The 27,383-nt window shown below is 43.3% G+C and overlaps 12 protein-coding genes across 12 annotated transcripts; 5 read left to right on the top strand and 7 right to left on the bottom strand.

Moving 5' to 3' along the window:
* Positions 1–221: 221 nt before the first annotated feature.
* V865_003107 (methionine-tRNA ligase) lies at positions 222–3,296 on the bottom strand (the record flags this gene model as incomplete). The annotated part of the gene is made up of 15 exons (XM_066226906.1): positions 222–1,103; positions 1,160–1,325; positions 1,377–1,425; positions 1,480–1,566; positions 1,631–1,742; positions 1,807–1,814; positions 1,874–2,231; positions 2,306–2,447; positions 2,506–2,562; positions 2,622–2,692; positions 2,756–2,797; positions 2,860–2,923; positions 2,991–3,027; positions 3,099–3,148; positions 3,226–3,296. The coding sequence occupies 15 exons, from the start codon at positions 3,294–3,296 to the stop codon at positions 222–224; spliced, it is 2,196 nt and encodes a 731-aa protein (XP_066083003.1).
* Positions 3,297–3,607: 311 nt separating this feature from the next.
* Positions 3,608–5,337, top strand: V865_003106 (uncharacterized protein; the record flags this gene model as incomplete). The annotated part of the gene is made up of 9 exons (XM_066226905.1): positions 3,608–3,674; positions 3,747–3,842; positions 4,028–4,136; positions 4,187–4,299; positions 4,360–4,506; positions 4,563–4,632; positions 4,702–4,781; positions 4,850–5,078; positions 5,157–5,337. 9 exons carry the CDS (start codon positions 3,608–3,610, stop codon positions 5,335–5,337), a joined length of 1,092 nt encoding a protein of 363 aa, XP_066083002.1.
* Positions 5,338–5,694: 357 nt separating this feature from the next.
* On the top strand, positions 5,695–8,326 carry V865_003105 (uncharacterized protein; the record flags this gene model as incomplete). Its single annotated transcript, XM_066226904.1, has 12 exons — positions 5,695–5,781; positions 5,959–6,036; positions 6,106–6,262; positions 6,324–6,366; positions 6,431–6,460; positions 6,527–6,756; positions 6,836–7,415; positions 7,512–7,581; positions 7,658–7,722; positions 7,818–8,006; positions 8,068–8,124; positions 8,215–8,326. 12 exons carry the CDS (start codon positions 5,695–5,697, stop codon positions 8,324–8,326), a joined length of 1,698 nt encoding a protein of 565 aa, XP_066083001.1.
* Positions 8,327–8,841: 515 nt separating this feature from the next.
* Positions 8,842–9,609, bottom strand: V865_003104 (uncharacterized protein; the record flags this gene model as incomplete). Its single annotated transcript, XM_066226903.1, has 4 exons — positions 8,842–8,873; positions 9,124–9,294; positions 9,396–9,452; positions 9,597–9,609. 4 exons carry the CDS (start codon positions 9,607–9,609, stop codon positions 8,842–8,844), a joined length of 273 nt encoding a protein of 90 aa, XP_066083000.1.
* A 786-nt stretch (positions 9,610–10,395) lies between these two features.
* On the top strand, positions 10,396–11,865 carry V865_003103 (uncharacterized protein; the record flags this gene model as incomplete). Its single annotated transcript, XM_066226902.1, has 6 exons — positions 10,396–10,713; positions 10,786–10,897; positions 11,001–11,232; positions 11,319–11,403; positions 11,511–11,587; positions 11,721–11,865. The coding sequence occupies 6 exons, from the start codon at positions 10,396–10,398 to the stop codon at positions 11,863–11,865; spliced, it is 969 nt and encodes a 322-aa protein (XP_066082999.1).
* A 338-nt stretch (positions 11,866–12,203) lies between these two features.
* Positions 12,204–13,756, bottom strand: V865_003102 (uncharacterized protein; the record flags this gene model as incomplete). The annotated part of the gene is made up of 5 exons (XM_066226901.1): positions 12,204–12,341; positions 12,454–12,788; positions 12,967–13,392; positions 13,530–13,601; positions 13,675–13,756. 5 exons carry the CDS (start codon positions 13,754–13,756, stop codon positions 12,204–12,206), a joined length of 1,053 nt encoding a protein of 350 aa, XP_066082998.1.
* Positions 13,757–14,088: 332 nt separating this feature from the next.
* Positions 14,089–14,498, top strand: V865_003101 (uncharacterized protein; the record flags this gene model as incomplete). The annotated part of the gene is made up of 2 exons (XM_066226900.1): positions 14,089–14,128; positions 14,182–14,498. The coding sequence occupies 2 exons, from the start codon at positions 14,089–14,091 to the stop codon at positions 14,496–14,498; spliced, it is 357 nt and encodes a 118-aa protein (XP_066082997.1).
* A 609-nt stretch (positions 14,499–15,107) lies between these two features.
* V865_003100 (uncharacterized protein) lies at positions 15,108–15,614 on the bottom strand (the record flags this gene model as incomplete). The annotated part of the gene is made up of 1 exon (XM_066226899.1): positions 15,108–15,614. The coding sequence occupies one exon, from the start codon at positions 15,612–15,614 to the stop codon at positions 15,108–15,110; it is 507 nt and encodes a 168-aa protein (XP_066082996.1).
* A 1,251-nt stretch (positions 15,615–16,865) lies between these two features.
* Positions 16,866–18,260, bottom strand: V865_003099 (uncharacterized protein; the record flags this gene model as incomplete). Its single annotated transcript, XM_066226898.1, has 7 exons — positions 16,866–17,147; positions 17,243–17,281; positions 17,402–17,497; positions 17,619–17,731; positions 17,849–17,926; positions 18,056–18,188; positions 18,258–18,260. 7 exons carry the CDS (start codon positions 18,258–18,260, stop codon positions 16,866–16,868), a joined length of 744 nt encoding a protein of 247 aa, XP_066082995.1.
* Positions 18,261–18,690: 430 nt separating this feature from the next.
* V865_003098 (uncharacterized protein) lies at positions 18,691–19,729 on the bottom strand (the record flags this gene model as incomplete). Its single annotated transcript, XM_066226897.1, has 5 exons — positions 18,691–18,811; positions 18,882–18,945; positions 19,039–19,225; positions 19,344–19,499; positions 19,565–19,729. The coding sequence occupies 5 exons, from the start codon at positions 19,727–19,729 to the stop codon at positions 18,691–18,693; spliced, it is 693 nt and encodes a 230-aa protein (XP_066082994.1).
* An 852-nt stretch (positions 19,730–20,581) lies between these two features.
* Positions 20,582–22,673, top strand: V865_003097 (uncharacterized protein; the record flags this gene model as incomplete). Its single annotated transcript, XM_066226896.1, has 6 exons — positions 20,582–20,989; positions 21,047–21,424; positions 21,517–22,110; positions 22,183–22,396; positions 22,470–22,573; positions 22,656–22,673. The coding sequence occupies 6 exons, from the start codon at positions 20,582–20,584 to the stop codon at positions 22,671–22,673; spliced, it is 1,716 nt and encodes a 571-aa protein (XP_066082993.1).
* Positions 22,674–23,216: 543 nt separating this feature from the next.
* Positions 23,217–26,664, bottom strand: V865_003096 (sodium/hydrogen exchanger 3; the record flags this gene model as incomplete). The annotated part of the gene is made up of 10 exons (XM_066226895.1): positions 23,217–23,347; positions 23,405–23,577; positions 23,662–24,689; positions 24,765–24,967; positions 25,022–25,254; positions 25,396–25,602; positions 25,701–25,777; positions 25,864–25,938; positions 26,272–26,443; positions 26,579–26,664. The coding sequence occupies 10 exons, from the start codon at positions 26,662–26,664 to the stop codon at positions 23,217–23,219; spliced, it is 2,385 nt and encodes a 794-aa protein (XP_066082992.1).
* Between the last annotated feature and the right edge of the window lie 719 nt (positions 26,665–27,383).

Below are 27,383 nucleotides of genomic sequence, written 5' to 3'. Positions count from 1 at the left end.
TCAAGGTAAAAGGGGAAAGTCTCACAAAGGATTCAAACACCTACAACACTTCTGGGTCTCATTAAGAAGGAAGGAGAACAGAAACAGAGTGTCGATCATGACAAAGGAGTGGTCTATCATATATGTACATCACCCATCGCAAAACTCTACTATATAAATCATCTATCCACATCATCTTATGCCAACAAATCAAAACTATATATCTCTATGATTCCATTGTCTTAATTCGAGATACTAGCCTCTTTCAACTTCTTTCTCAACTCTGCCAATTCAGCTTTCAGCTCCTTTGCTTTAGCCAATTCCTCATCCGCATTACCAGTTTGTACACCCTTCTTGATCATAGCAACGAGTTTTCCTTGAGATTCAATCTTACTTTCTAATTCCTTCTCTTCGGGTGTCTTGTTCTTTTCAGCTTCTTTAGCTGCGGCTCTCTTGATCTTGGCAATTTCAGCCTGTTTGGCTAAGTGAGCAGCTTTCTTATCTACGTTGACATCTTTTACATTAGGAACTTTTCCTCCTTCGGGATGTCCACCTGGTCCTGCCGGGTCAACCTTATCAGCTACGACAGAATCTCCTCCAAACTGTTTCTGCCATGCTTTCTCCTGAGCTCCATTCACGTTTTCAATCTTCTTGAATAGATATTCGGCTTTGCCCAGCTTATGTCCGGGTAAAATATCGATAGAGAATTTGGTAGGTAATGAACGAGCAGGAGCGTTCAACTGTCGCAGGATACCTTCAGTTGTGCTAGGCATGAATGGGTGGAAGGTGACGGACAAGAGGTAAATCAAGTTGATAGCGTTAAGTAATACTTGAGCACATCGCTCGGGTTGGTTCGCCAATAACGCATTGTCCAGCGAGTTGTCTTGGAGGTACTGGTTACCTCGAGCGGATAATGACATGGCAACGCTAAGACCGTTTCGTAATTTGGTTTCGTCCATGCTTGCTCGGAATTCAGTCAATTTGGTGTTGACGTCGTTGACGAAATCGGCGTCTAGCTGAGCAGCTGGAGTTGATGGGTTGGAATCGGGTATGAAATCACCACCGGCGAGACCCTCAGGACCAGGCACAACGGAATCGTATTTCGCATTGACGAATTTTACAACCTAAGATTTCCTTTAATCCCACGAGTTCAATATGGGGAGTATCATGATATACTCACTCGGTTGACAAAGTTACCCAAGTTAGCCAATAACTCGTTGTTATTGGCAGCAATGAAACTAGACCAAAGGAAGGAGGAATCACTGTTCTCGGGTCTCTGTGAGAGAAGGTAGTATCGCCATACTGAAGGGGGTTGACCAGTCTCTCGGGCGTTGTTACCGAATACACTATTATAATATCAGCTAAGTCCGTAAGAAACGGGGCATTCACTAGCTTACCCAATGTTCCTACTCTTACTGAACTTGGTATCTTCGTAGTTCAGGTATTCTACAATATTCAGGTCAGCTCCGCTCAATGACAGAATTGCCACAGTGAACTTACGAGTACTGGAGATATCGTGCAACATGGTCCATGGTTGACCAGTACCGATCAACATAGCAGGGAAAAGGACGGTGTGAAAGTAGACGTCTAGATCCATGAGAGGGGTAAGCTGAGTCCATGTTCAACAAAGCGCATGCTAGGACCAGCTCACTATCTTTACCCATGAATTGATACAATTCCACGTCATCGGGGTTCTTCCACCATTTCTCCCATTGATCAGTATAAGTAGCTGTGATGGAGGGGTAACCAATAGGAGCGTCGAACTGTTCCGTCAAACGTCAGTGATCTGATGTTGTGCGGTGAAACTTGCGACATTATGGTACATACCCAGACGTCTGATTCAAGAATAAATTTGTCAGTTAGAGTACCGGATCTCAGTAGCATGTCAACTCACAGATAACCTTTCCTTCCATAGCCTTATCTTCCTCCGCATCACCAGTCTTAGGCACTTCCACACCCCACTTCAAATCTCTCGTGACAGCACTAGGTCTGAGACCCTCACCCAACATTCTAGGTTCGACGATTTCACCTTTATCGGTGATAACCGCATTACTACCCCATTTACCCTTGACTCTAGCTTTCTGCATCCAATCTTCCAGTTTAGGTTGTAGCAAGTCTAATCGCATACAGGCATGTGTGGAAGGTCGGACTGATACTTTGTGGGTCTTATTTCGTTTACATCTTGGGTTCTTTAATTCGGTAGGTGAGGAGTAGGTAAGTCCACATTTATCGCATTGGTCTCCTCTTGCATCCTACACATACACATTGATAATCAGCTGACGATACGGTATGCCAGGAAAACCGACCAGCTGATTTGAGTGCTCACGTCATATCCACATTGAGGACAAGTACCTTCCACAAATCGATCAGCTAAGAACAGATTATCGTCTTCACAGTATGTCTGATCGGCAGTTTCAAGTTTGAAGAATCCGTTCTTGTGGAGATCTAGATATACTTGCTGGGTGATTCTAGATGATTGAGCGTTATTTAGCTAGCTGCGCCCTGACATATGGTGAGAAAGCTCACTTGGTATGTTCAGGTGTCGAGGTTCTTCCCCATTTATCGAAACTCAATTCAAACCATCTTCACAGAACGCTATCAGCTTGTATACGGTGTCGCGGTGGATGGAGCTGAGAACTCACTTGTAGATTTCGGTATGAAGCAAATGGAATTTCGTGCAGAGCTCCAAAGGTGAAACCCCTTCTTCCAATGCCTAGCATGTGGAACCAGCTATGATAAGCTGGAGTTTCATTTATTCTTGAGATTAGCTACTCACCTTGGTTTCAGTAGCAGTACCATACTCATCCGTACCACAAATCTACATCCACTTATCAGCATCTCACCTTCACCTTCTTGCTTGGTCGAAGTCCTTTAGCTTACATAAAGAGTTGGAACATTCAACGTTCGTGAATAACGGGCAAAAACATCTGCCGAGAGTGTCGATCTGTACAGGATGAGTGCTGTCAGCCTTATTACTCATAGAAGTAGTAAAGGAGATAACAGATACTCACCCAATGATATTTCCCAGATGCGGTACGTTATTAACATCTACACCATCCCACCGCCATCGCCCCCTAGTCAGGTGAATATTCCTTTATCGGTTTGGGGTTAAAGCTTACAAGGTAATGCCGAAGTGATCAGAACATTTCTTTCTCCATCTTTTGGAAGTCTATATGGTTACTATGATCAGCTTGTGTCCGAGCTGCATCGTCTCCGCCAGCTGAAAGTCTGAGCACGTAAACTTACACTGGTCCTTTCGAAGGATCATGGACGTTCATGAGTAGCCCGTCAGCTTGACGGATATTCTGGCCGCTCATCTTGACGATTCTTTTTCGACTGCTAGGTAGCTCCTGAAGTAGATGGGAGGACAAAGTAGATGTCGTAGTATAAGTCAGAGTAACAGCGATAAGCAGTTCAAAGAGTTGGAGATGGATGGATGTTTCATGGCTGCTTTGTTCAACATTCAACATTCGACTCAAGCACGTCAGGCCAAATTGATTCCGTTGAATCGGTGCCCCACATTTATGTACCATCCAAAAAATCCATTTTACCCAGTTGACCTTTTTCGATGCTTGTGAGCCACCAAAGCTTCTATTCTGATGTTGTATGCACGATAGATCACTCAAGCATGTCAAGTAACGAGCGGGTTGAAGCGCTAGAATCGCTCTTGGAGCAACTACTAGATGATTACAGAGGTGAATGCTAAAATCAAACGGACTAAATCGAAACGGTTTCTTCCGCTGACTGTTTCGGGTTGATTCTGTCAGATCTACAATTCCGAGACATCACAGTGTACGATGAACCTCCGTCCTCTCTGGAAGCGCTGAGGATGGTCAACAGGGCTCATCCGGCTATTATCAAAGGTAAATTGTTGGTTCGACGAGCTGATCTCTCATCTCGTCCCTTCTCTTTCCATGCGTTCCCCTTCCCCTTGCACTTGACCCCTCCCCTTCTTCCTCATCTCCTCTCCCTCCATTCCCTACTCCTCCCCTCTCCCTTCCTGTCCTGTGTCAACGAGGTCCAATATCTAATCGGGTCACATGTACAGGCTTCTCGCCCTTGATTTCGGCCGCTCATACGAACGATTGGACACAACCCGATGTATATCGAGAGATCTCAGGAGAAAGAAAGGTCACTGTAGCCATTACCGATGATGGGTAAGCAATATTGTCTATACGAGGACTACCGTCGCTGATTTATATGGTAGGCTAGCTGATTCAGTCCGAGAACTGGAAGATGGAAGTACGACATTTGTCAAAGCATTCGACGATAAGATGACTATTTCCACGCTGATCTCACATCTACAGTCAGACACGGGAGGCAAGTAAACTATCTTTACATCCGAAACTATAGCGTAGCTAAGTAAGTTTTGTTTCATAGATTTAGGTGATAGTGGAGAGGCATATTACCTTCAATCTCAAGATGGTAATATATACCGTTCTACTCCTCGTCCTGATGGTTCACCTGAATTGGAAGTGTTTCAGGATCATATACAGAAGGACGTAGAGTGGATGAAAGAAGCTACGGGTATGTTCATCCATGCAGAATCGTCGATGTTGATTTTACTGATTTAGTGGGGGTAGGTAGTGAAGCGGAAGCTGTCAATTTGTGGATAGGCGATAGGAAAAGTACCACTTCTTTACATCATGATCCGTATGTCTTTTCTTCTCCTCATCAACCACTATGTGACCCTTTTAAACTGATGTTTATTTTGGTATGCAGATACGAAAATGTATATCATGTGTTAGCTGGAAAGAAGATTTTTACATTATTATCGCCCATTGAAGGATTATGGCTTGATCGTGAGCCTGTCCAATAACCAATGAACATACCAATATGGATCAGCTGATATGGTGTGGTGAGGGTATAGAACAATTTCATAAACCATCAACCCTCCGACGTTCTCCTTCTGGCAACCTCCATCCTGATGATGATCCGACCTATCCCATCCCATGGGTATCTTCCACTCAGTTCCCCTCGCGTGTTCATCCAATACGAGTGGTGCTGAAGGAAGGTGAGACGTTGTACTTGCCTGCGAATTGGTGGCATCGAGTAGAGCAGGAAGAAGGTAATGCTGGGATAGTAGTAGCTATCAATTAGTGAGTGGCCTCTCCTTACTTCCACTTGCAAATTCTTCAAGAGTTTTGAGAGCTGATGGTCCCTTGCCATTGATGTAGTTGGTATCCTGCCGAAATTAATCCTCAGATATACGCATATGAAAGGTTAGCCAGACGTATAGCGAGATTGGCAGGTAGAGACGGTGTGATAGCTGTACCGGGGGATGAGGAAGTGCCGGATGATATTTGGGGAGAGGATGACTCAGGAGAAGAGTGGGATCCAGCGGAATGGGGCAGGTGAAGCAGATGCATAGCATGATCATGAACATCTTACCAGTATACAATCTACATCTTGGTATCTCTATACGATGTATGTGCGGTATCTCATGTACTGTAAGGCTGGTACGGTGTGAGAGTACGCATGCTTATCTCGTAGTCATAGGCAATCTGAAACGCGCTAGGTCTCTCGTTGTTGACGTGTTTCACAATATCTAGTTCAATGGTGGTCCGTGCCTGTGATCAACCATGAGTTGATTAGCGATTCGCAGACTGGAGTATAAGTAAGATGGATACACTACAAGGTCGTATTGTGAAGGGAAATCTTCTTCTATTAAGACTACATCTGATAGAATCTTAGGTCGAAATCAGGTCTAGCAAGATGTCAGATACAGCTCTGAAAGCCGATCAACCAAGTTCAAACTCGTCCAGTCCTAGGAAGAAGGAAGGTACGGGATTCAGTACTATCGTGAGTACAGTGTGCACCATCCTTCAATCTCGTACTTGAGCATGGATAGCCCTTTGATCCTTTCCACTTCCACTACATTGCCTATAAGCATTACAAATCAAAAACCTCTCTTTTCTTCTCGATTTTTTGCACATCTTCTATCGCAAAGTACACCAGCTAACCATGTCGACAAATAAGGGCAATACAATGTCCTTACCCATCAATACCCTCTCTTCGCTGTTAGCATTACAGGATGTAGAAGATCATAAACCAAAGGTGAGTCTATCTTCTTGCAATTGAGCTCAAGATTTAGCTGGCAAGCTGACGCATTATGGGAGGGTGCAGTTATCTAAGATATCTTGGTTACCTGATATATTCGTATTTAGATCATCTATCCTACCCATAGTCTTAGGTCCCGTATTGACTGTCACACTCTTCTCTGCTGGAGTTGCTGCTGCAAGTCAGTTGTGGGGTAAAGAAGTGGGATTGACAAATAACGTCGGTGAGTTATAAGCACTCGGTCATTCCATCATGAAGGACGTAAGCTAAACTCCACTGCATAGTACCCCTTCTATCCGTGGTGGTTGGTCTTTTGCTGGTCTTCAGGTAAGTCTTCGAGCGCAAATACCTTATCCCTCTGAGAATCTGCTGACTGATGTGATTTCCATAGAAACTCATCTGCGTATGAGAGATATGCCGAGTACGTCTCCTACTGCCCTAGCTGTTACACTGTATGTCGGTTTGTCAGCTGATCATCATCTCATAGAGGTCGAAAAGATTTTACCGCACTGATCTCCATCGCTCGTAATCTATCCCGTAATATCTGGGTAGCAGTCAATCTTCCCCCTCCACCATCCGACGGTTCTCAACCCGCCATGTCAAGAAAACAATTGACCGCGGAAAAGAGAAAGGTGATAAGATTGGTAGTGGCATTTGTGGTAGCTACGAAACATCATTTGAGGGCTGAAGGAGGTGTTCATCACGATGATTTGAAGGGTATGTACAGGTCAACATGCACTTATGAACTACTCCATATCAGAAAGAGGTAAATTGACAGACGAGATGTTCGATATAGGATTACTGCCAGCCAAATTAGCAGGGAACGATATCCGTCGATTGAAATCAGCTATCTCAAATTCCAGTCTTCGTGGTCAATCAAATTATGGCAAACCAGTAACGAATTCTCCTGGTACGATGACTCCAAGTCACTCGACTCCAGGTCTTATTGATTCTCAAGAAGATGAAGAGAGTGTCGTAGGATTAGGTAATAGTCCACATACACCTTTCTCGCCTTCTCCTTCGCTCAACAATCTCGTTCATTCACCTCATCCCAATCAAACTTCTTTCCCCACAACTGACGAAAATCATGGAAATGGAACTGGAAATGGGGTAAGACCGAATTATCCGAGGAATATAAGTAATGTAATGAAAAGACGGCCGACAGCTGTGAGAGTGGTTGATCCCAACGAATATAATGACGAAACGGAGCAAACTCCCACTATGAATAAATCAAGTACTGGAACCGGTATGGGCAAATCGACCGCGAACGAGAGAACTCCATTGATCAAGAAGGGAGTTAAGCCTGATACCGGAATGATGATTAGGGCCGAACAGGGGCTAGGAAGGATGGTAGAATTGGGTTTACCTTTGATCATGTGAGTTGGATATACATTTTCTATGTATGAACGGATCGGAAGTCAGACTGTTATCTTATGAGACAATGTGACATTACTGATGCGTCGCTATGATAGTTCACATGAAATTAGTAGATCTATTTTTAGGTTTAGGAAGATGGGTTGTCTCGAAGCGGTTGGACCAGCTGTAAGTCAACAAAAAAAATCAGCTAATCCTTGCGACATTGGATAAGCGTTAGCTGACAAATATGCGGATTAAAAAGGGTATGAACGCCCTCCAAGCTGCTGTATCTGGAATGACGGATCAACTCGGATCAATGGAGAGGATGTAAGTGTATCTTGCAAAGCTTACTTGTGATTATGAGTAAGATCAGATCAGATCAGATCAGATCAGATTACTGATTTTCAGCTTCTTGTACACAGTGTCCAAACTCCCCTTCCATATATATTCTGCGTGCACCTGAAACAAGTCGTTTCCCTATACCTATTTATCTTACCGTTCACCCTGGTCGACGCTATGGGTTGGAAAATGGTTTTCATCATGTTCGGTATTAGTATGACGTTTATGGGTATCGAAGGTATAGCAAGTATGATCGAACAGCCTTTCGGAACGTATGTGCCCATTCTTTCTTCTTTTATCGTTCTGAAACAGACACTCATCACTTTGTTGTAGCGATCCATGCGATTTGAATCTTGATTTGTACTGTACCGAGTTACTCTGTGAATGCGAGTGAGTATATAATCCATGTCTTCGCTTTGTATCAACTTAGGAGAAACCGAGATCAAGAAATGAGCTGATCGTTTTGATCTCGAAATATAGAGCCATACTTGAGCGACTTCCCGAAGGTGATCAAGAGGAAGACTTGATCACGTTTGAAAGAGATAATCAAACTAGGGATGATTGGGGAGCTGATGATGGTTATGATGAATAAGTGTTGCAGTATACCTTCATTATCATTGCCTGTCACTGCCCTGGAACTATAGTAAACAACGGCATAAGTTGCTTGGTAGGGTACACTTTGCCATACTATGCTCGATATCGGACTAAGATTTGACTACATTTTTCTTTGAAAGATAATTGTTAATGACGATGAAAGCCGATATAAATGTGTGTATATATTTTGTTTCTGTTCGCCTAATGAGTGATGTGATGAATTATGACTATGATAGTATCCAATTAGTAATCGCTTTGAGCATATAATGTGAGATCAGAATATCGTCAATGTCGTGTGTTTGAGCCTTATAGGACCAAAGCTTGAAAAATGATAGCGTGTATAGAATTCAGTCTGATACAGCTCTGCAGGTCCTTCAATTTTTATGATAACAGATATCTGCCAACGACCCATCTGCCCAGTCACAGATGTAACATTATGCCTAGAATGGATGCATCCCCATATCCAAGTACCGACTGCCTACGAGAAACGACGAAAATCTAATTTACATTGATTTAACGAGTGTAAGACCAGACGTTCTTGAGGACTATGGTGAGATTAAGACAAAACATTGGTCAGTAAATGTTATTCAAAGACATGTCATCCGTCTGTCTCCTTCTTTGATCTATCATTCCACTACTTCTAATCTATATTTGACCCGATCCCATGAAGTGTCTACGCCACATGGATGGATACAATATACACTCTGTTCAAATCCCCTCATTCTACCACTCTCACCACTCCCTCCTACCTCTTCCCCCCTTCATCATCAAGGTATAAAGAAATATCAAACTCACGTCCTTGCTTGGTAGCGATTCTGTTGATGGAATCATCCGAATCACCTTGAGCCCTGATTCTACCGCAGATAGCGATGGTTTGACCTTGTCCCTTGATGGCCTTTCCATCGGCATCAACGTCGGCAACTTGGATTTGGATAGAGGCGTGGTCGTTGGCGGTGATGAGTCGGCCTATTAAGTGTAACCCTTGAAATTAGCATCAAATCCAAAACCATACCATACCATTCCATCTACTTTGCAGATTGTGGACATGATCAAAAGACCAAACTTACCAGTGGCAGAACAGTGTCGGGGGATGTAAAGATCGACGAGAACACCTTTATCGTTTTCTATTCAAGATGAGCAGTCATTGAGTGTTAGCGATAGATTCGTTTGTACTATTTCCATTCGATGATAATCTCCCCATCCCATTTCCTTCTAGGTATCAACTTCACCATAACTCATAAGAGCTATGTCACCGTGTCCATTCTCACGTATCGAGAGCATTTATCATCTTCCATCCATAAATATAGTCCTGATATATCCGTCCTTCCACCATTCGACCTTCCCTTTATCCTTTCTCTCTCCATCCACAACCCATTTGCGTCCAGACCGAGAGACCAGTAGAATCAACACATACCCATTTTGGCGGATTTTCTTCTTGTTGAATATAAGGGGAAAGTGAAGAAGCAAAAGGTGTTTTTTTGATGTATGAAGTAGCTGGCTATCTTGACGATGTTTCGTGCAATTCGAGGTCCTCGTCCTGCAACGACGAAACGAAACAATCTGTGTGAATTTGCTGCCAAAGACCCAAAATCCATTTTCCACGAGGAAGACGGAATTTATCGGGGTTTCTCTCTTGGCCTGTGTTCCATGCAATGTGGCACCAGAACAAGGGTTGTTGAACGGGATCAAAATGAAAAGCTGTTCAATCCACGTGCCTGGGTGTTCCCAAAATAGTAACTCGTCTTCCGGTAAAACTGAGTGTCGATCTTTTGGTTGTGCTCGATTGGGATGACGTACAGGTTACAGCCTGCAGGTTACAAATGAGACTGACAGAAGTGAAAGACGATCCCGAATGAAGAAGCGGTGTAGTAACATGACCTGAATAACTGACTGGCAATTCAATCTGATTCAAAGGGGTTTGCTTACATCTTCTGCATACATAAACTCTCTTACGATTGACCTGTTGACTCGGACAATAATAGATCGTAGAAATTACAGCTATCGCTCTTTGTTAGTATCCACGACTCTCATCTTAGACCTTTCATCCTTCCATCCCAGCATTGCAGGATGTCACAGCAGCACCCATACACGAACCTCGAACCTTCATTCAACGCCGTTAACAACGAAGAATCCCATAACCCATGGACCGATCAACCCTCACACCCTACTACCTCTGCCAGCAGGATACAATCCCGTCATTCGATAATGCAAGAAACCGAAGATGAATTGACTGAAGATGAGCGAATAGAGTACGAAAAGGGTCTGATCACATGGGAGAAAGCTAAGAATTGGAGATTCTGGTTAAGGAAAGAATGGATTTGGTGGTACATCGCGTTCATTTTGATTGTCGTGGTGGTGGCTTTGATGGCTTTCTTCCATCATTCTGTGAGTATGTCCACCTTCTCCAACATGTAATATATGAGGAGATCGGTACTGATGTACAATCATGGATTACAGATCATAGATTGGTTGACACCGTTTGTAAGGAAAATAAGAGAATTAAAAGCCGGATTTGTGATACCTGCAGCGATCTTATTCGTATTATCCTTCCCGCCTTTGTTCGGTAATGGTGAGTTTTCCACTCGAACATCTAGATCATATCTCTGATTGGAGTCGTATCGTAATTTGGTCATTGGAACTTGCTGACGCTTTCCCCTCCAATTTGCCCTCAGAAATCGTCATAGTCCTCGTCGGTCTAGTATACGGCCTAGGCAAAGGCTTCGCCATCGTCGTAGTTGGTGTAGGCCTTGGAGAAACAGTCTTGTTTTTACTGTTCAAAAACTGTTGTAGAGCCAGAGCAGAGAGGATGACGAGGAAATCATTAAATTACGCTTGTTTATCTGAATCAATAAGGGAAGGAGGGTTCTTGATGGCTTGGGTGGTGAGGTTGAGTGTTATTCCTACGTGAGTGATTCGGTATCAAGTGATTCCCACCTTCAAATTTCTGAATGTAACATAAATACTAATACAATCTTGTATAATGGGTTCAGTCACTACACTACTGCTATACTTGCAATTTGCGGATTACCAACTTGGAAATTCATCTTGGCTTTATTACTTTCTACACCTAAACAAGTGAGCCTCACTTTTTTTCCATGTACCCCTTCTCCAATGAGGATAACATCAAAGATCCAGATGAGAATGAATGAAATTATGTTGCTAACTGATGACTACACTGCCAGTTGATAAGTGTCTATGTCGGTGTGGTATTGGGTCAAACCAACGCATCTACCAATTCGCACGTCATATCAGATTGCGTGTGAGTGATTTCTTTCTTATCCTTTCTGATCATAATAAGTTCATGGAGGAGATGAGGGAGTCCTGGAAATAATGTCATTACTATGAGAACAGACCAGTATGCTGAATATCCTTTTTTTACTTTGATTTGGCAGCTTCGCAGCTTGTGCGCTGATCACACTCGGAGCACTTTACTTTATCTACAAGCGAATGATCAAGGTCAGAAAATCGGTTTTGATCAGTATGAGAGAGGATTTACATAAGAGGCATGTAGAGGTTGCCGAACCACCTGAGAATTGATTTTGACTAGAGCTCAGAGAGATTAGAGACAGACGAGTCTAAGAAGGTATAGAAACAATATATGGACCCTCATTGAAGAGAGTGAGATCAAATAGATCAAGGCAGACGAGTTACCCAGAACGAATTTTCGACGAAGGGGCGGAATATCTAAAAAACAGCTTATGTATCATCATTTCATCTATGTATCCGTAATGTAACTGTTTTACTCATGCGAGACCGTAATAGGCAGGTACTTCGAGATTCATACATACATGGTACATGTTAACGGTACAAACATATACATTGGCTCTGTCTTCATCAACTATTTCTCAACTGGTTTCCACTGATTATGACCCTATCTACTTCTTCCTATTCTTCCTATTCGTCCCAGGCATCTTGCCATCACTACTCAACAAACCCAGTTTCTTAACGCAATCTGGACAATACCAAGTTTCAGGTAAATGACCTGCAGACATATTAACGCATTTGACGTGGAACTGTTAGTCGTGTAAATAACCAAATTATCAGCTATTATTTTCTCCTTCTCCAATCACATGAGGAAGAGAAAAAGAGGACGTTTTTTTTTTTTCTTTGTGAGATTTCACTGACCCATTCATATTGACAACTATCATTATCACAACCAATCATCTCTCCATAACTCTTTTGCTGACAGATACAATAGAGCGTATCATCCGTTTCTGTCTCTCCTGCCGTATCGACCTCTCCCTCCGCATCCACGTCGATATCTTCGTTCTCTCCATCTGCATCTAAATCTGGATCGGACAAAGCAGCGACGGACGAATGATGCCGCGAGATTGGATGGCGATGCGAGGTGGAAGTTGAAGGGCGATTGGAGGAAGAGTGGGATCGGACGGGTGCAGGTGGAGGGGGCATCGAGGAGGAGGCGGATGGGGAGGGGAGGAACATTGTATTGGGTTTGCGTTCTGAATCCAAATAAGTATTAGTAATCCAGCGACAAGTGTGATATGGATTTGTGATGTTGATTATGATAATGGAAAACATCATATATGTCCATATCATCCGCGTGCCTCTGAGAGCGAAGGTGTATCTTTCTGTATACAAGATCTAATGATAGTGATGGACAATCAGGATTCGACTCACTCTTCTGAGGTCTTCCATCCACACCTGTTCCCAAACCAGTAGAAGGCAATATCAAATCACTTCCACCCATCTCACCCATAATTCCAACTTTGCTGTCACCATCTACCGAGATACCATCATCCGTGACTATCTCCTTACCACCCACTTTAATCCATTCATGATTAGCTCGTTGTCTCGCGCGATTAACAATCCTTTCCATCCTCTCTGCCAATTTGAGCTTCTCATCTTGAAGAATTTCCACTTTCACCCATTCCGCTTGGATCTTCGTCAGGTTCTGTGCATCCTTCGGCGATAGATGCGAAGTAGGTAAAGGGCTACCGGGCGGTATGGGTAAAGGGAATGTAGCGGTGGAAGGCGGGAGGGTGGATAGGGATTTGGCGGTTTTGGTCAGACCGATATGCCGGGTGTTGATTCGTTGGATTAGTTCTAGGTATGACAGCAGATAAGGAGTCAGATATTATTTATGTATTGTATGTAATATATGATATGAAGAAGGATGTATGGAATGCATGGTGATGTGATTTGCAATGACACTGGGGTGAAGAGAGGCAGAGCATACTCACGATTGATCCTCACATCCTTCTCTCTGATTTCTTCCAGTAAGAAGACCACTTCTCCAGGTAAGTTATCGAGACCTACAGAAATTGTAGAAATTGTGAGATTATCATGTCGTTTCATGACTGATCAATAATGGAGTGTTTTACCCACTAGACACTAATTCGGTTGCGACATGAGCAGCTTCTTCCGGTTGGAAGTGCGAGTGGACCTGCAATGTCGGTGGGAGAGCCATCGTGCTTGAGGTTCAGCTGTCGATGTACAGGATATATGTGATTGAAGAAAGCAGGATATGGAATTGAGATTGAACATTTCTCCATGATTGAGAGAGTTAGGTGGCGACCAAGATGTTTACGAGTGAGCCATCTTAAGTGGTAAACCCAAATATATATATACATCCGTTCGCTCGGATCGTACCGGACAATCTTGACATGACGATGATAGCGATCAGAGTGTCAATGACAACGACGACAGAACTGCACTGTAGCGACACATACTTGCAACCAGTAATTCGACCTTAGCTCCATTCCCTTCGAGTCTCATAGGTCTAGCGTACACAATCCAAGTATGAACCCCTCGACAATCTTTAGATCAGGTGCTTTGATCAGTAAGTCCACCCCAACCCTTCTACCCATCAACAGATACTTACAACCACATCAGCCGCAACGGGTATATCCTTTGGAGCATTCGGGTCCCACGGTCTCCGCACTCTCAAACCACCTATCGCCGAGCAGAAAATCAACTCATGGAACACTGCATCGTCCTATTTGATCTATAACGGTTTGGCGTTATTGGCAATCTCGTTTCATCCTGGCTTGTTAGGGGCAAGTAGGAAATACCGATTGGCTTCTGGGTTGATCATCTCTGGCGCAGCGGTATTTTCAGGAAGTATATTCGCGTTGGTACTTGGTAGGGATAAATTCAGGTGGTTGGGTCCTGTTACGCCTTTGGGTGGGCTGGGAATGATAGCTGGGTGAGTAGATGTTCTTTCTTCGTAATATCGATCTATAACAGTCTATCTGGATCAAAGGATGACTGTATCAAAAGATCAAAAGATGTTTTGCTGATGATACATTGTATTCGTATATGAACATATAGATACATAATACTAGCTTTATAAACAACCATGTACTCTTACAGATAACGAATCACCACTCATGAAACGACAAAAGATATTATATAAATCAATAATGTACAATTTAGAATAAAAAGGTATATAGACAAATGCAGAGTATATCCAAGGATCATGTATCGGACATAAATGCGAGAACCTGGATGCTGGAAATAAAAAGGATTTTAATGATATTGTCGAACCGAAAAAAAATTCAAGTCGAGGAACAAGAATAAACTAACGAAAGATTGCTGTTTGATAGCTGATACAAAACTAATTGGGCCACCTGGATGATCAACATGCAAGGTGACAACTGGTCGAATGCGGAATGAGTAAGATTGAATAAGTGACGTGATATGAGTTCGGGAATTATTATCGTCGATCGTCGTGTTTCGTAAGAATGGCAGATCGTGTCGAAGAGAGATTGTCGAACCGACTTGCGAGTCCAGATAGCTGTCTCTCGAGTACAATCCGACTAGACCAATACCATCGTCTCTCCCTTGGACTCATACCCATGCGTATTCCCCTCCCCATTACCCTCTGGCAAATCCATCTGTAACCCCAGACCATATTTCCCTGCCAAGTCCCTCAACTCATCTTCTTCCATCCCATTTACCGACTGCTTGTTGAACCAATTCCCCAATTCTCTAACGAACATCTTTACTCTATCTAATTCCTTAAAGACGATCACTTCGACCTCGTTCCTTATCCTTCTGTCATCTTCCTGGTGTCCAAATGGATTGGGTTGAGTGGTGGTAAGTACATGATGGATGAGGTAATACCTGCAATTAGTCTCGTTATATGATAACGAGCTTATAGGTAAAGCGATAGGTTCGGGAGGGAGTAGGACAAATGTAGGTGAAATTGGTGAGGAAAGAGGTGAAGTAGGTAATGGTCGATGAGTAGGTAAGTTGAAAGGTAGTGAGTGATGTGAGGGAAAGAGAATCAAAGAGCGTGTGGAGAGGATGGTGAGGTAATCCATTTCCTGCAAAGAGGGCTATAACGTCAGCTCGGTTCAATTCGTACGGACTGGTTCAAGTGGCTTACACTTACTTGGTGAGGTATCCGAAGGCACAATTCGCAAGGTTTGATCGTAGAATGTATTTTATGTCTTGTGGTTACCTCTGAAGCTCGTTCAATCAACTCGATGAATACGACAGTAGTCCTACTATATATTTGATATCGTCTGTCTCTTGCGAACGGCGGCGAATGAATCTGTGCTATCATAAAACACTGGTAAATGCAAATGCAAATGCACGTTTGATCGCCTTCCCTATCGTAGTCTGAATATAAGATCAATGAAAAAAGACAAGGGAGAACGTTTGTGTGAGTGGTATAAGTGGTATACTCTCCTTTATGAATGATTTGTTCTTAGGGGAACAAGAAAAGGGAAGAGAGATCGAAGATGAGGATGATATCAAAGGAGGTCGTGTGATCGATTGAGTATATGGTCCATGGTCAATGGGTTCGTGCGTCAAAGATACGTAGGTTAGATCGAGATAAGCGATAACTTGATGCAGTGAGTGGCAAATGTAAGTAACGACGCAGAGTCTTCTTCAGTTTCACAAGAAGGCATTCAGGATTATATATGTTTGTCAAGGACGAAAAATCAGTATGTATGATGCAAGACACAAGCAACAATAAAGATAAACATGATAAAAGCACGACTCAAAAACATCATACACAGCTCAAGGGGTCCTTTGGTTTTCTTGGACAATGACAACAACACTCTTACGGCGAAAAGGTCCGATAAGTCGTGGTTGAACGATCAGATAAGGACAGATAGGTCGTAAAAGGAAGCATTAGGAATCCACATTGCCTTCTACTTGCTTCTTGAGCTTCTCGTGTAGGAGTGGTATGTGTATATAGAAGACTGAGGAATGTTGTGTCATGGTGACTGATTTCAATCATACGAAATGGACACATCAACGATAAGTTGGAATTAACGACGCGACTGATCTTTTTGCTCTTACTTTCATCACGGCCGGCTTTCCTTACTTTCTCCTCTCTCCATCACATTCATCATATCATGCTACTCGTGGCCAAGCCGCACTGCATCACAGAAACACATATGCATACATGTACAGTATATTGAGAACATAAAACTGATGAAAGGTATATATATAATATGTATGCAGAATATATTCCCTCGAGTGTGCAATGCGATATATATCTTTGATTTACCTCACTTCCCCCCTCTGATACCTATCACTCAATAGGGATCTGAGGTATTCTACAACCTCTTAGCTCCTCTTTTGGCTTTACTAGCCGCCGTAGTCTTACCGCCAGCTCCAGCTCCCGCCACAGGTACTTTAGTAGCGGGTACAGCGGAGGTTACAGGTTTTATGACCTTTGTAGTATCGGCTCCAACCGTTGGACCTTGTTCGATGATAGGAGAAGGATTCTGCTTGACGTTCGTCCCGAGGGGTGTGGGTTTACCGGAAGATACAGGGCGGGCAGTAGATGCAGGGACAGCGGATGAAGATGAGTTGTTTCTGAATTCGGGAGGAGGGAGCTGGGTATTACCGAAGATGGGTAAGGCGTTGAAGGTTTAGTGGAGCATTTCTGATGATTCAAGAGATAGGCATCACTTCGTGACGATATACTCACTTTTGGAGTAGCGTGAATACCAGTCATCAATTTAGCGTACTATATCAACCAATACGTTCATTGTCAGCCACCAAACTTCCGTTTATTCATATTCATATACTCATGTGTTGTGGGTTTTATGAAGACGATACAAGTTGACGTCAGGATATGATGACTCACCTTGCAATAACCATCATAATCTGCTAATAATTGTTTCCCAGCTTCCTCATCCAAGGCAGATTCGGGATTAGGGTAAATCAACAAACATTTTATCGTCTATTCAATAAAGCACGACCATTCATTCATATCAGCTTGTGTGTATATCATTTGACATCTGGCTAGGGTTTTGAGACCATCGAAGGTGCAGCCAGTTAGTGGTTTGGTTTGGTTCACTCACAACTAAGACATGACCAACACCATAGCTCTTATTCCAACCTTTTTTCAACGTGTCCACACAGATTTCACCGCTTTTAGAGATGTTTGGATGGAAGATTTTGGTTATCATCGTACCTACACACACACTCATCAGCTCATAGCTATCCAAATATAGCTCGGAGGTGGGAGAGCTGAAGGAGAGCTGACTTTACAAGGTCAATGAAAGAAGGGGATAAAGTGGTGATAACATACATTTAGGTGGTAAATTGGGATATTCGGGTCCAAAGGAAAATCGGATTCGGAAATAACCTCCTTCGTATGGTGTTCCTCCTATCACCCAACAAGTGATCAGCAGCTATATCTCACCATGTCCACGATCCTTTGAAGATGATATAAGATCAAGTACACGATAGGGGTAATTTCGATCGCGCGACTATCTTCTGACGGAACCGCACTCACCTGGGCCTTGTACCCATCCTTCCATGTTGGTCAAATCATCTTCATCCACCACTATCCTCACTCCCTCAGGAGGGTCCGAACGGAGGGTGATGGTCTCTCTGGACAGCAACCGTAATGCTTGGGGTGTGAGGGACTGTCCATGTCGGTGAATATAGATATTAGCTGGTCGTACGGGAAATGAACAATTTCAATGCTGGCTTACCATTTTGTTCAAATGATTCCACAGCGAACTCTACTCCTCGATCAGCAGGTGCTTCGCGTATAAGATGGCCAGGTGAGCGTTTTTTCTTGATAATGAGATAAGTCAGATCGAAGCAAGGTAGCAGAGGAATGTTGATCGACTTGCTCTTCAGCCACCAGCTCATACGACCAGTGCATCTCCTACTGTACGTGCAGGTGGAGGTTTGTTTGCGTCTGAACCAAACACACCCTTAAAAGGGGAGTATCAAACAAGGTACTCGCTTGTTTACCTTGGACGAATGGGTATACATAGTAAAGAGCAATGGAAGATGACTCGAAGCACGATTATAGTGACAATGCATATCTGACATGGTATGGTATATAAATGATAATTGTCCAATATAACAAGAGTAAAACCGAAAGAAAGAAATCCCAACAAGATACAAAACTACGCCTTACTTCTTGACGCAAGTGTTTGCACTTGATAATTGATATCCATCCGAACATCTATAGGCTTTACATCTACCTGCTGAGCAGATCACTCCTCCTTCAGCTACACCTTCGAGTTTCGAGCAGCTACATCATCAAAATCAAATATCAGCTTCTATATCGGGGCAAATGAGCTGTCGAGGTGGTGATCACTTACTCTACTGCTGAAGATGCCACGGAGGTAGACCCGAATTCACCGTGAATACAACCACCGCATGAGTCTAATCGTCCAGTCAGTATCGTCAGCATGAGTAAAATCAAAAAAAACGCCAGCCTGCCTCGAAAAAGACAAACAGAGGGAAGACGTCACTCACTCAAAGCGAATTGGGGATCAATACATTGATAACTGCTTGAATCACCCTCGACATTACATGCGGTCAAAGGTTCAGGACATGAGGTATCTCTTTCGATTGGAGGTAATGATCGTTTGAATTTGGATGATGATCGACCGGATCGTTTGGGTTGATGTTGGAATGAATGACCAGATTTGGTTACGAAGACCTACAAGAATATATATTCATTAATTGTCAGCATGTGCATGTCTGTCTCCATCTCGAGGATGACGATATTGTGATTACACTGATCGACGATAGGTAGGCTGTTCATAGATCACACTTACAGCAACTTCATGATCATCACAACTACTCTCCCCATCTCTAGGAAAAGCGATATCGTATTCCTCTGCTGGACCGACTGTCGAACAGACACATGAAGATTCCTCGCCTCCTAACCAGTATGCGAAAGTGTTTTTGATAGCTGATGAACCACATGATTCCTACGCATTCAACCAGCTGGAATCAGCATCGTCCATGTACAGTAAGACGGAAGAGGTATACTTACAACACAGCTAGATACGGAATCGGCATTAACCTTCAATGGTCTGATTGGAGTAGCCAAAGGGTCGGTACATCCCAAGAAGATATTGTGTTCTGTCGATGATGAGGGAGAAGAAGCTGAGACGGCAAGGAGGAATGGTAAAGCGATGATAAATGATTTGAAGGACATCGTAAAATATCGGAAAGTTTGGTCGTTAACAGTGTATATGTGTATACTGGGTTCGTAGTACAGGTTGTCGTTGAAATTGGGAAAAGAGTGACTAGATAAGTTAGTTAGACGTTAAAGACGTTTTTATAATATCGTTAGTTGTTGATTGAAGTAGAGATGCAGAATGCAGAAATCAAATCTGAATCTACCGTTGACCTACTTATACACATTTGTATACAACACATGCATCGCTGTGTTGAGGACATCAACAACAAACAAATAAGAGGTGTCTGTCTGACATACCCTCTCCGTCCCTTGTTCCTTACGTGAGAGTGATGATCCGGAGGATGGATCTTTGCGAGATATCACATTGGATGGTGCGTCTCGATTGAGTGAGGCGCCGAGGTTCAGTAGGTCCAGACTTTTGACATCTTCAAGCGTATGTATCCCAACATCAAGCAAGGTCAACAGTGGTCGTGTGATCGCAGACGTACATGCGCTTCGTCACATGGAATTCTTCTACATGCTTTGAACAAAGAATGAAGAATCGTAGAGAGGTGAAGCATAAGATACGCTAGTCTGTGCTCGTGATGGGCATTAGACTGTTTGACTGGGATGTAAACAAACCTAATCTTGGCCCGTTCCTGAGCTCTTGGTCCTGGACGTGACACCGAGATCCGAAGGACAATCACAGCGGAGGTCGCCGAGAAGGATTGCATCGGACACAACGTCATACATTCCTCGACTTTTTGATTTCGGGCAAGTGGATTTACTGTAGAACTTTACAAGTGGAAGTACTGCTAATTTTCATTGTATATACTCACACTGACAAGACCATCACACATCATACTCAGAGGTGGTATAAGATGTACCATGCCACCTAAGCGTTCTCTACCAACCGGCAAACCCACCAATAGCCCTTTCGAGTCCAAGAGATCTCGTCCATCCAATACATCCACTACACCCCGCAAGAGAACCAAAGTTCAACGATCTATATGGAACTCTAAAGATGATTGGGATACCTTGATCTCGGAATCTCAATTATCAACCTCATCCATATCCATCCGACCACCTAGATTGAGGGAATTGCCGACGTTGGTGAAGTGCTGTACGGAGTCGATAGCAAGGGGGTTCAAGAGATTATGGGATGTCAGCGGTGACGAGACTGGAGCCGAGTTCAAAGCTGCTTGGGGATATCTACCGAGCCATTTGAAAGAGGGTATAAGAGACTCGGCTTTTAGGTATTGGGGAGGGTTTCTTACTGTCAAGATCCTTGCGGAGGTGAGTCCACTATCGATTTACGTTGAGAATTAAAATTGAGCTTAATTGTGAAAATAGGTATTTCTCATTCCGCCTCATTTATACCTCCCCGGTGAACTTCTTCCTTCAATCTTCTCAGCAGAACACGTCAAGTCCCTTATCCCCTTACCTGAACTGAGAGATCAATTCACCTCTCTCAGCTTGAAACATGCTTCCAAAGCTAGTGATCTAGGTATCTCAGCGATCATATATAATCTACCGAATCTTGAATCGATAAATCTCAAAGGATGTAGTCTGGCTGGAGACAAGACCATCAAGCAGATCTTAGGACAATGTAGTGGTCTGAAGAGATTGAATATGAAAGGTACGAAAATCACTGAGGGGGATGTGAAGAGTTTGTTGGACAGGTTTGGGAAAGGGTTGGAAGTATTTAAAGTGGATTCAATATACTTTGAAGTGAGTAATCTCTGCCATATCAGCATATCAGCTTATCACTCTGTTATGTCATCATTGTTATCAATTTTCATACTTATGTGTCCTTTTACCAGAATATCAACGATACATTCTCTTCTCAACCATACCCATCCCTCACTCACTTATCTCTCCCAGGCGATTTCCTCAACTCTCCTTCCAAAGACTATCGTCATCGATCCAAAATCCTATCTCAATCTTTTGGGGGTTATCCACAACCCCGTCAGACAAATCCTGAACATGTCATTCAGTGGTATACCTTTTTCGAACATTTTCCAAGGTTAACTCATCTATATCTCCCCGGCTTACTTATACCTGAAGATACACTTATAAACCTCTCTCCGGGATTAATCAAATTGGATTTGGGTGCAGGTGGACCACCCGTACCCGTTGAAGTTCTAAATCATCTCCTGGAGACACAGACGAATACGTTGAGATCGTTGAAATTGGGTCATATCAAATCCGCAAAATTACTTGCAACAGGTATACCTGATTCTGCCGCGTTTACGGGATTAGGCGAGATACTCAGCCGGTGCGAAAGGTTAGAAGAGTTTAGTATGAAAGTGGATCCTGGTGGATCGAAGGACCCGATGTGCGACGCCTGTATGGGTAGATATTCGGATTTGGTATTTCGTGATGGTCTGAGAGCAAATTGGAGAAAGAGCCTGAAGGTGAGTTAGTATAATGACATAGGAGTTGATCAAATCGCACTTGACTGAATGGATGCTGATGTGTTTGAACAGAAATTGTCATTGATCATACCTCAATCTATCGACTCATCGATCTTCTTCCCTTCTGGTCCTGATCGCCAACAAGGAAATGGAAGTCTCATTGCAAGTCCTCTGGAGCAAGTGGAATTGCCCTCGGCAATTATCAACGATACCCACACTTTCGCACTCGCCTTACAGGGATTCCCCAAATTGAGATCATTAGATTTGTCAGGAACTACTATAACAGGTATGTATATCCCTTCCATCAGAAATTCAAAAGAGAAAGAGAAATAGCTAATCGATGTGGGAATGGGAAATAGATGAGGACATGGAAATTATTCTGCAAGGTTGTAAACTGTTATCGAGGATTGACCTGACTAGTTGTAGAGGTATAAATGTTAGACATCGACGGAATATCTTCAGGGTGAGTTTTATGCTCATTATCTAAAAGTTCACAAGTGAAGTTGAACTCGCTAATATCGCTTACTGGTACTAATATCAAGTAGGCGTACGAGCACAACTAATGGAAATACTCTTGCACTGCATTGTCTTGGATCGGATTGGAATTTCCGGTGAACCCTTTCGCTGTTGTAAATCTACAACTTCTGTCGTTGAGATCGGGCTGTTAGACTGTTGGACTGTCCCACTGATAACAGATGATCTGCTTCGTGGATATTTCTATCATTTGACAAAAGGAATATCGTGAAAATATATCTATAATCTTGACCGACAACAAGTAATCTATATCTGTATCTGTATCTGTATTCATATCTTTACTTTGTAGCTGTAGTTGTAAATTAGGCTTGAGGGAACATTCATTCCACCTTGAAATGCAAACATGACACACCCTAATTCAGTATACCATTTCAGCTACAGCAATGAGCCAACTAGCACGTGAAAGATGTCTGTGGGAGCTTTTCCTATTTTGTTTGATATGCATATACGATGTTTTTACTATACACATTTTTGTTGACTTGTTTCATGTTCCAATTTCATCCAAAATCAGAAATAGGAATAAAACGAAAAGAGTCCATCTATATAAAAAACCTTATATTGACATTTTCGGATTAATCACCTTTAGTCAATTTAGGTGTCGAACTTCTACTGGTTCCTTCCACTTCACCAACTCCGGATCCAGTCCATATCCAACCTTGTTCATTAGGATTAGGGTTAGTCTTCACATTGGCTGGAACAGAGACTACAGTCGGGGTAGGTGTGGAACCGTAATTCGAGTTTGAACCAAGTAGTCATTTACCATCCCCACTACCTCTCCTTATATTCGTTGATGTCGATGGTCCAGGTCCGCTACTTGAGTTACCCCTACTCCGATCTTCTAGTGGTAAAGATATGTTTGAAGATGATTGATGTAGGTTCGTTGTCGATGATGAAGGATCGGCTTTGGCAAAGAAGAAATCCGTTACCGAACCGCTATTTCCCCGTAACACAGGATATCAGTTCAATTTTGGCCCAGCTTTAAACGAAATTCAGTTTATGCAAGTTGAGTAAACTCACCTAAACGTCCTTGGTAATCCACTTTTCACTTTCCCATTCTCACTTTCACCATCATAAGCATAATCTTCATCTGTCCCTTGCCCTTGACCACCGCGGTTGAGTTCCAAGGAATTACCACCTCTTGGAGTTCCATGTCCGCTTTCACTTCCTCTTCCTTCCCTCTCCCCAGCAGCATTATACAAACCACTGCTAACTTTCCTAGTCGCTTTCTTCGCATGATGTCTTCGGGCAGTAACGGAATTACTGAACAATGGAAGTAAATACCTTTCGTCTAATGCAGTGAACCACTGTCCATCTCTAAATATCATTCCGGGTCTTATACCTCCTAACCCACCACCCACACCACCTTCTTCATCATTACGTCCTCCTTCATACTCCCCACTAGGTCCAGCAGAAGGTAAGACCTCCTCATTATCATCTGACTCTGAGTTCGTCGAGAACCCAGATCTAGAATTGTTCGTACCGAAAGTCGACCTAGCTCCCATGGAAGCCTGCCTGGATCTAGGTAAATGAAGTTGATTCTTGGATGAAGAAGAGATATAAGGTGAATTCTCAGGTGAATGAAGATCGATTCCATTTTCAATTTCGTTATCGTCATATTCACCTCCTCCGTAACTGTATCCTCTTCCGTTCTGTCCCGCATATCGTCTTGATCCTGGACCCATGGATAATGCCAAGTTTCCATTGTAGCTGGTCCATCCTTCAGCTTCATCATCCGAAGAGGCATCTTCATCTTCTACTCCTACCCTTATACCTAACACCTCTAACATCCTAGCGGTGGTACCACCAAATATGATCACCGTCAATACCACTACAACTAAGATTGTGGTTCGTAGCGCATCGGCATTGTCGCCGGTGATTCCCGCTGCCAATGCTACACCGACTGCTCCTCTTAATCCCGCCCAGAATAACATCATTTGATAGGAGTGGGGTAGTTCCTCGTATCGCTGTCCTCGAGTATGGTAGACCCAGTTGATAAGTTCTGACAAGGGGAAGACTGCCGCGTAACGGGATGCCATGACGGCGATCTAATAAAGTAGCACAAGGTATGTTAGCTGAGACTACCCTTAGTGTCAGGACATAGCTAGACCAAAGATATTTACAGCGGAAACAAGGATAAACAAGGGTTTGAATACCTGTACATCTTGAGTAAACAAGTTCAAACCGAGATAGATGAAAATGAAGTTTTCCGACAATTGTGCCAGTACCGCAAACATGTATTTCGTTGTCCTTTGCGTTCGTTTCGACATCGTATGATAGGCGTAATGTTTTAGGGTTATTCCGCAGAACAGGAGCGATACGATACCTATTCATATCAATCAGCAGATGGGCAGAAGTACAAAGTGGATATCCAACTTACCACTCATAGCGATACCATTTGAGAAGAAATAACTTGTATAAGCCACCAGAGCCACCAGACAACTCTCGATATGAGGGTAAGTTGCCAGATGAGAATGCTTGAGACCTAAGGAACATGCTAGACCGAATGCTACACCCAAAGCCATCGATACCAGGAAGGAGAACAAGAAAATGCCCACACCGTGGAATAGGGATGATAGGTAGATATCTTCACCGTGGAACTGAGAGAGGGTTCTAGTGAAGATGAACAGTCAGTTATATGCTATGTTCAAGGATATTCATCCTTTTCGTACCAATATGCGAGAAACATGGCGATCCATTCGCAGGAGACTTTGATGACGGCGATGAATCTAGAGAAAAGAAATAGACACTCACTCGTACATGACGATACTGACGGCATCGTTCAGTATCGATTCTCCAAAAATGATTGAATACAACTTGGGATCGACTTTGGCCGTATTGAAAATAGCCAAGATCGTCACAGGGTCGGTGGCAGACAGGGTCGAACCGAAGATTAGACATTCCAAAAGGGTGAATTTCAGACCTTCTAAGCCTAGGAACGACCAGATGTATACCAAAACTCTGCGATATCAAATCACGATGATCAGCTTCTTTTCGGCTAAGATATGGATCGCGTGGGCCTGGAGCTGGGGAAGGAGAAGGACGGGCCAAACACTCACCCTATTCCTACTGCTGAGATGAATGTACCGAGAAACGCAAATGTCAAAATCACACCGAAATTCCTGAAGAAGTTTTCCTGTATGAAGCGATAGAATACATCAGCTTATTAACTTGATTGATGGTCACAAATGGTATATTGAGTCTGGGAGATATCTCACTCACCTGCTTTAATTCATATCCCGAATTTAAGATGATAGGTGGTAGTAAAGCGTTGAAGAAGAATGTATGTTTGAATGACTATCGAGCAGGAGGAGAGAGATGATCAGCGTGTGATATGAAAATATGCTATATTATCGGTCGTCCCATCTTATACCTTCCCACCTCAATACTACAAAGAATCGTGACGACGCCATATCATCGCTGGTCGGGATGAACTTATTCCATCTCCTATTGGCCCTTCTTCTCCTCCTCGCCCTTCGTCCACTCTCATCCTTCTCCATGCTATCCTCTCCCAATCCAATGACCCCCCTCGCCTTGCCCCTTGACTCATCTCATCACCTCTTCTCCGTCTCTCACACATAGTATCATCACCTTCGCTCTCGGAGAATTCAAATGTTATTTCTCACTCACCAGCATCTCCCTAATCATATGTCCAGGCGACAACCTGATGATCAACCCTACTACCATCCCAGCAAATATCGAAACTACCGTTTCGTGCACTGCTCTTATCCTCTTGATCTGGAGGTAATATGACGTTATAAGCGCTCCGATCAGGAGGAGACATAGGATACATAGACCCCATCTATACAGCGACGAGTCGGTGTTAGCTGTAACTCTCACGGAAGGACAATCAGGATGATCAAGTATGGTCGTTGCTCTTGTCTGACAGACGAGGTCGAGGTAGAGCTACCGGGGATAGTGTTGTAATGGTACTCACGATGCGTAAAACTCCTCGTCGGCTGGGTTGATCACCTCTGCTGGCGGGGTTAGGATAGGAGTCGTCGAACCTCCCGATAAAGACATCTTTGAAAGATGAGATTGAGATTGAAGGAGGTCTCCGTCCTCTGCCGCTGATGCTACTAGAGCTACTGTCCTATTGATACTGTGTTGCTATATGTCCCCTGTACTTCACAAGATATCTTCTGCTCTTGCGAGAGATTCGATGATACGTCGATGTGAGAGAAAGCCAAGCAATTGATGATGAGGTGAAACGTGAAGTCTCAAAAGTCGGAGAATTTCCCTAACAACGGGTGGGCGAAGTCGAGAGTTGGAAGTCAAGCCGGTCTGCTTGTATCTCGTACGTATCTAGATCGTGATATATGGTACCAAATGCAGTGAATCGTCGTGAAGATGAATTCCGGTTATATGTCCAGTAGTATGACCCCAAAGATTAGGTAGCAGCTGTCTCACTCACTGACTCACTTGCTCATCCTCATTCACGTTCACGTTACACGTCAAGCTAAAACAGAGATCTGGCGGACATCACCGCTATTTACATACATAGACAGATTCATACTCAACCTTGTCTACATGTCCCCATATATACGAACAAGATGTATACAACCCTCCTACGTCTGAGATCTACAAACTCATCGTAGATATCTTGAAAAACCTGACGAAAAACGAAAACAAAGAACCTGAAAACGAAATAAGAAATAAGAAACACAGATTCACACGTTGTTTAACTAGATCCCTTCATCCTCTCTCCTCAGGATTACAAGCACTATAAACCCCACATTGAA

Source organism: Kwoniella europaea, chromosome 1 (genome assembly GCF_036810445.1).
Source record: "Kwoniella europaea PYCC6329 chromosome 1, complete sequence".
NCBI lineage: Eukaryota > Fungi > Basidiomycota > Tremellomycetes > Tremellales > Cryptococcaceae > Kwoniella > Kwoniella europaea.
The sequence above is the reverse complement of the archived record's forward strand: the minus strand, read 5'-3'. Positions and strand labels throughout refer to the sequence as shown.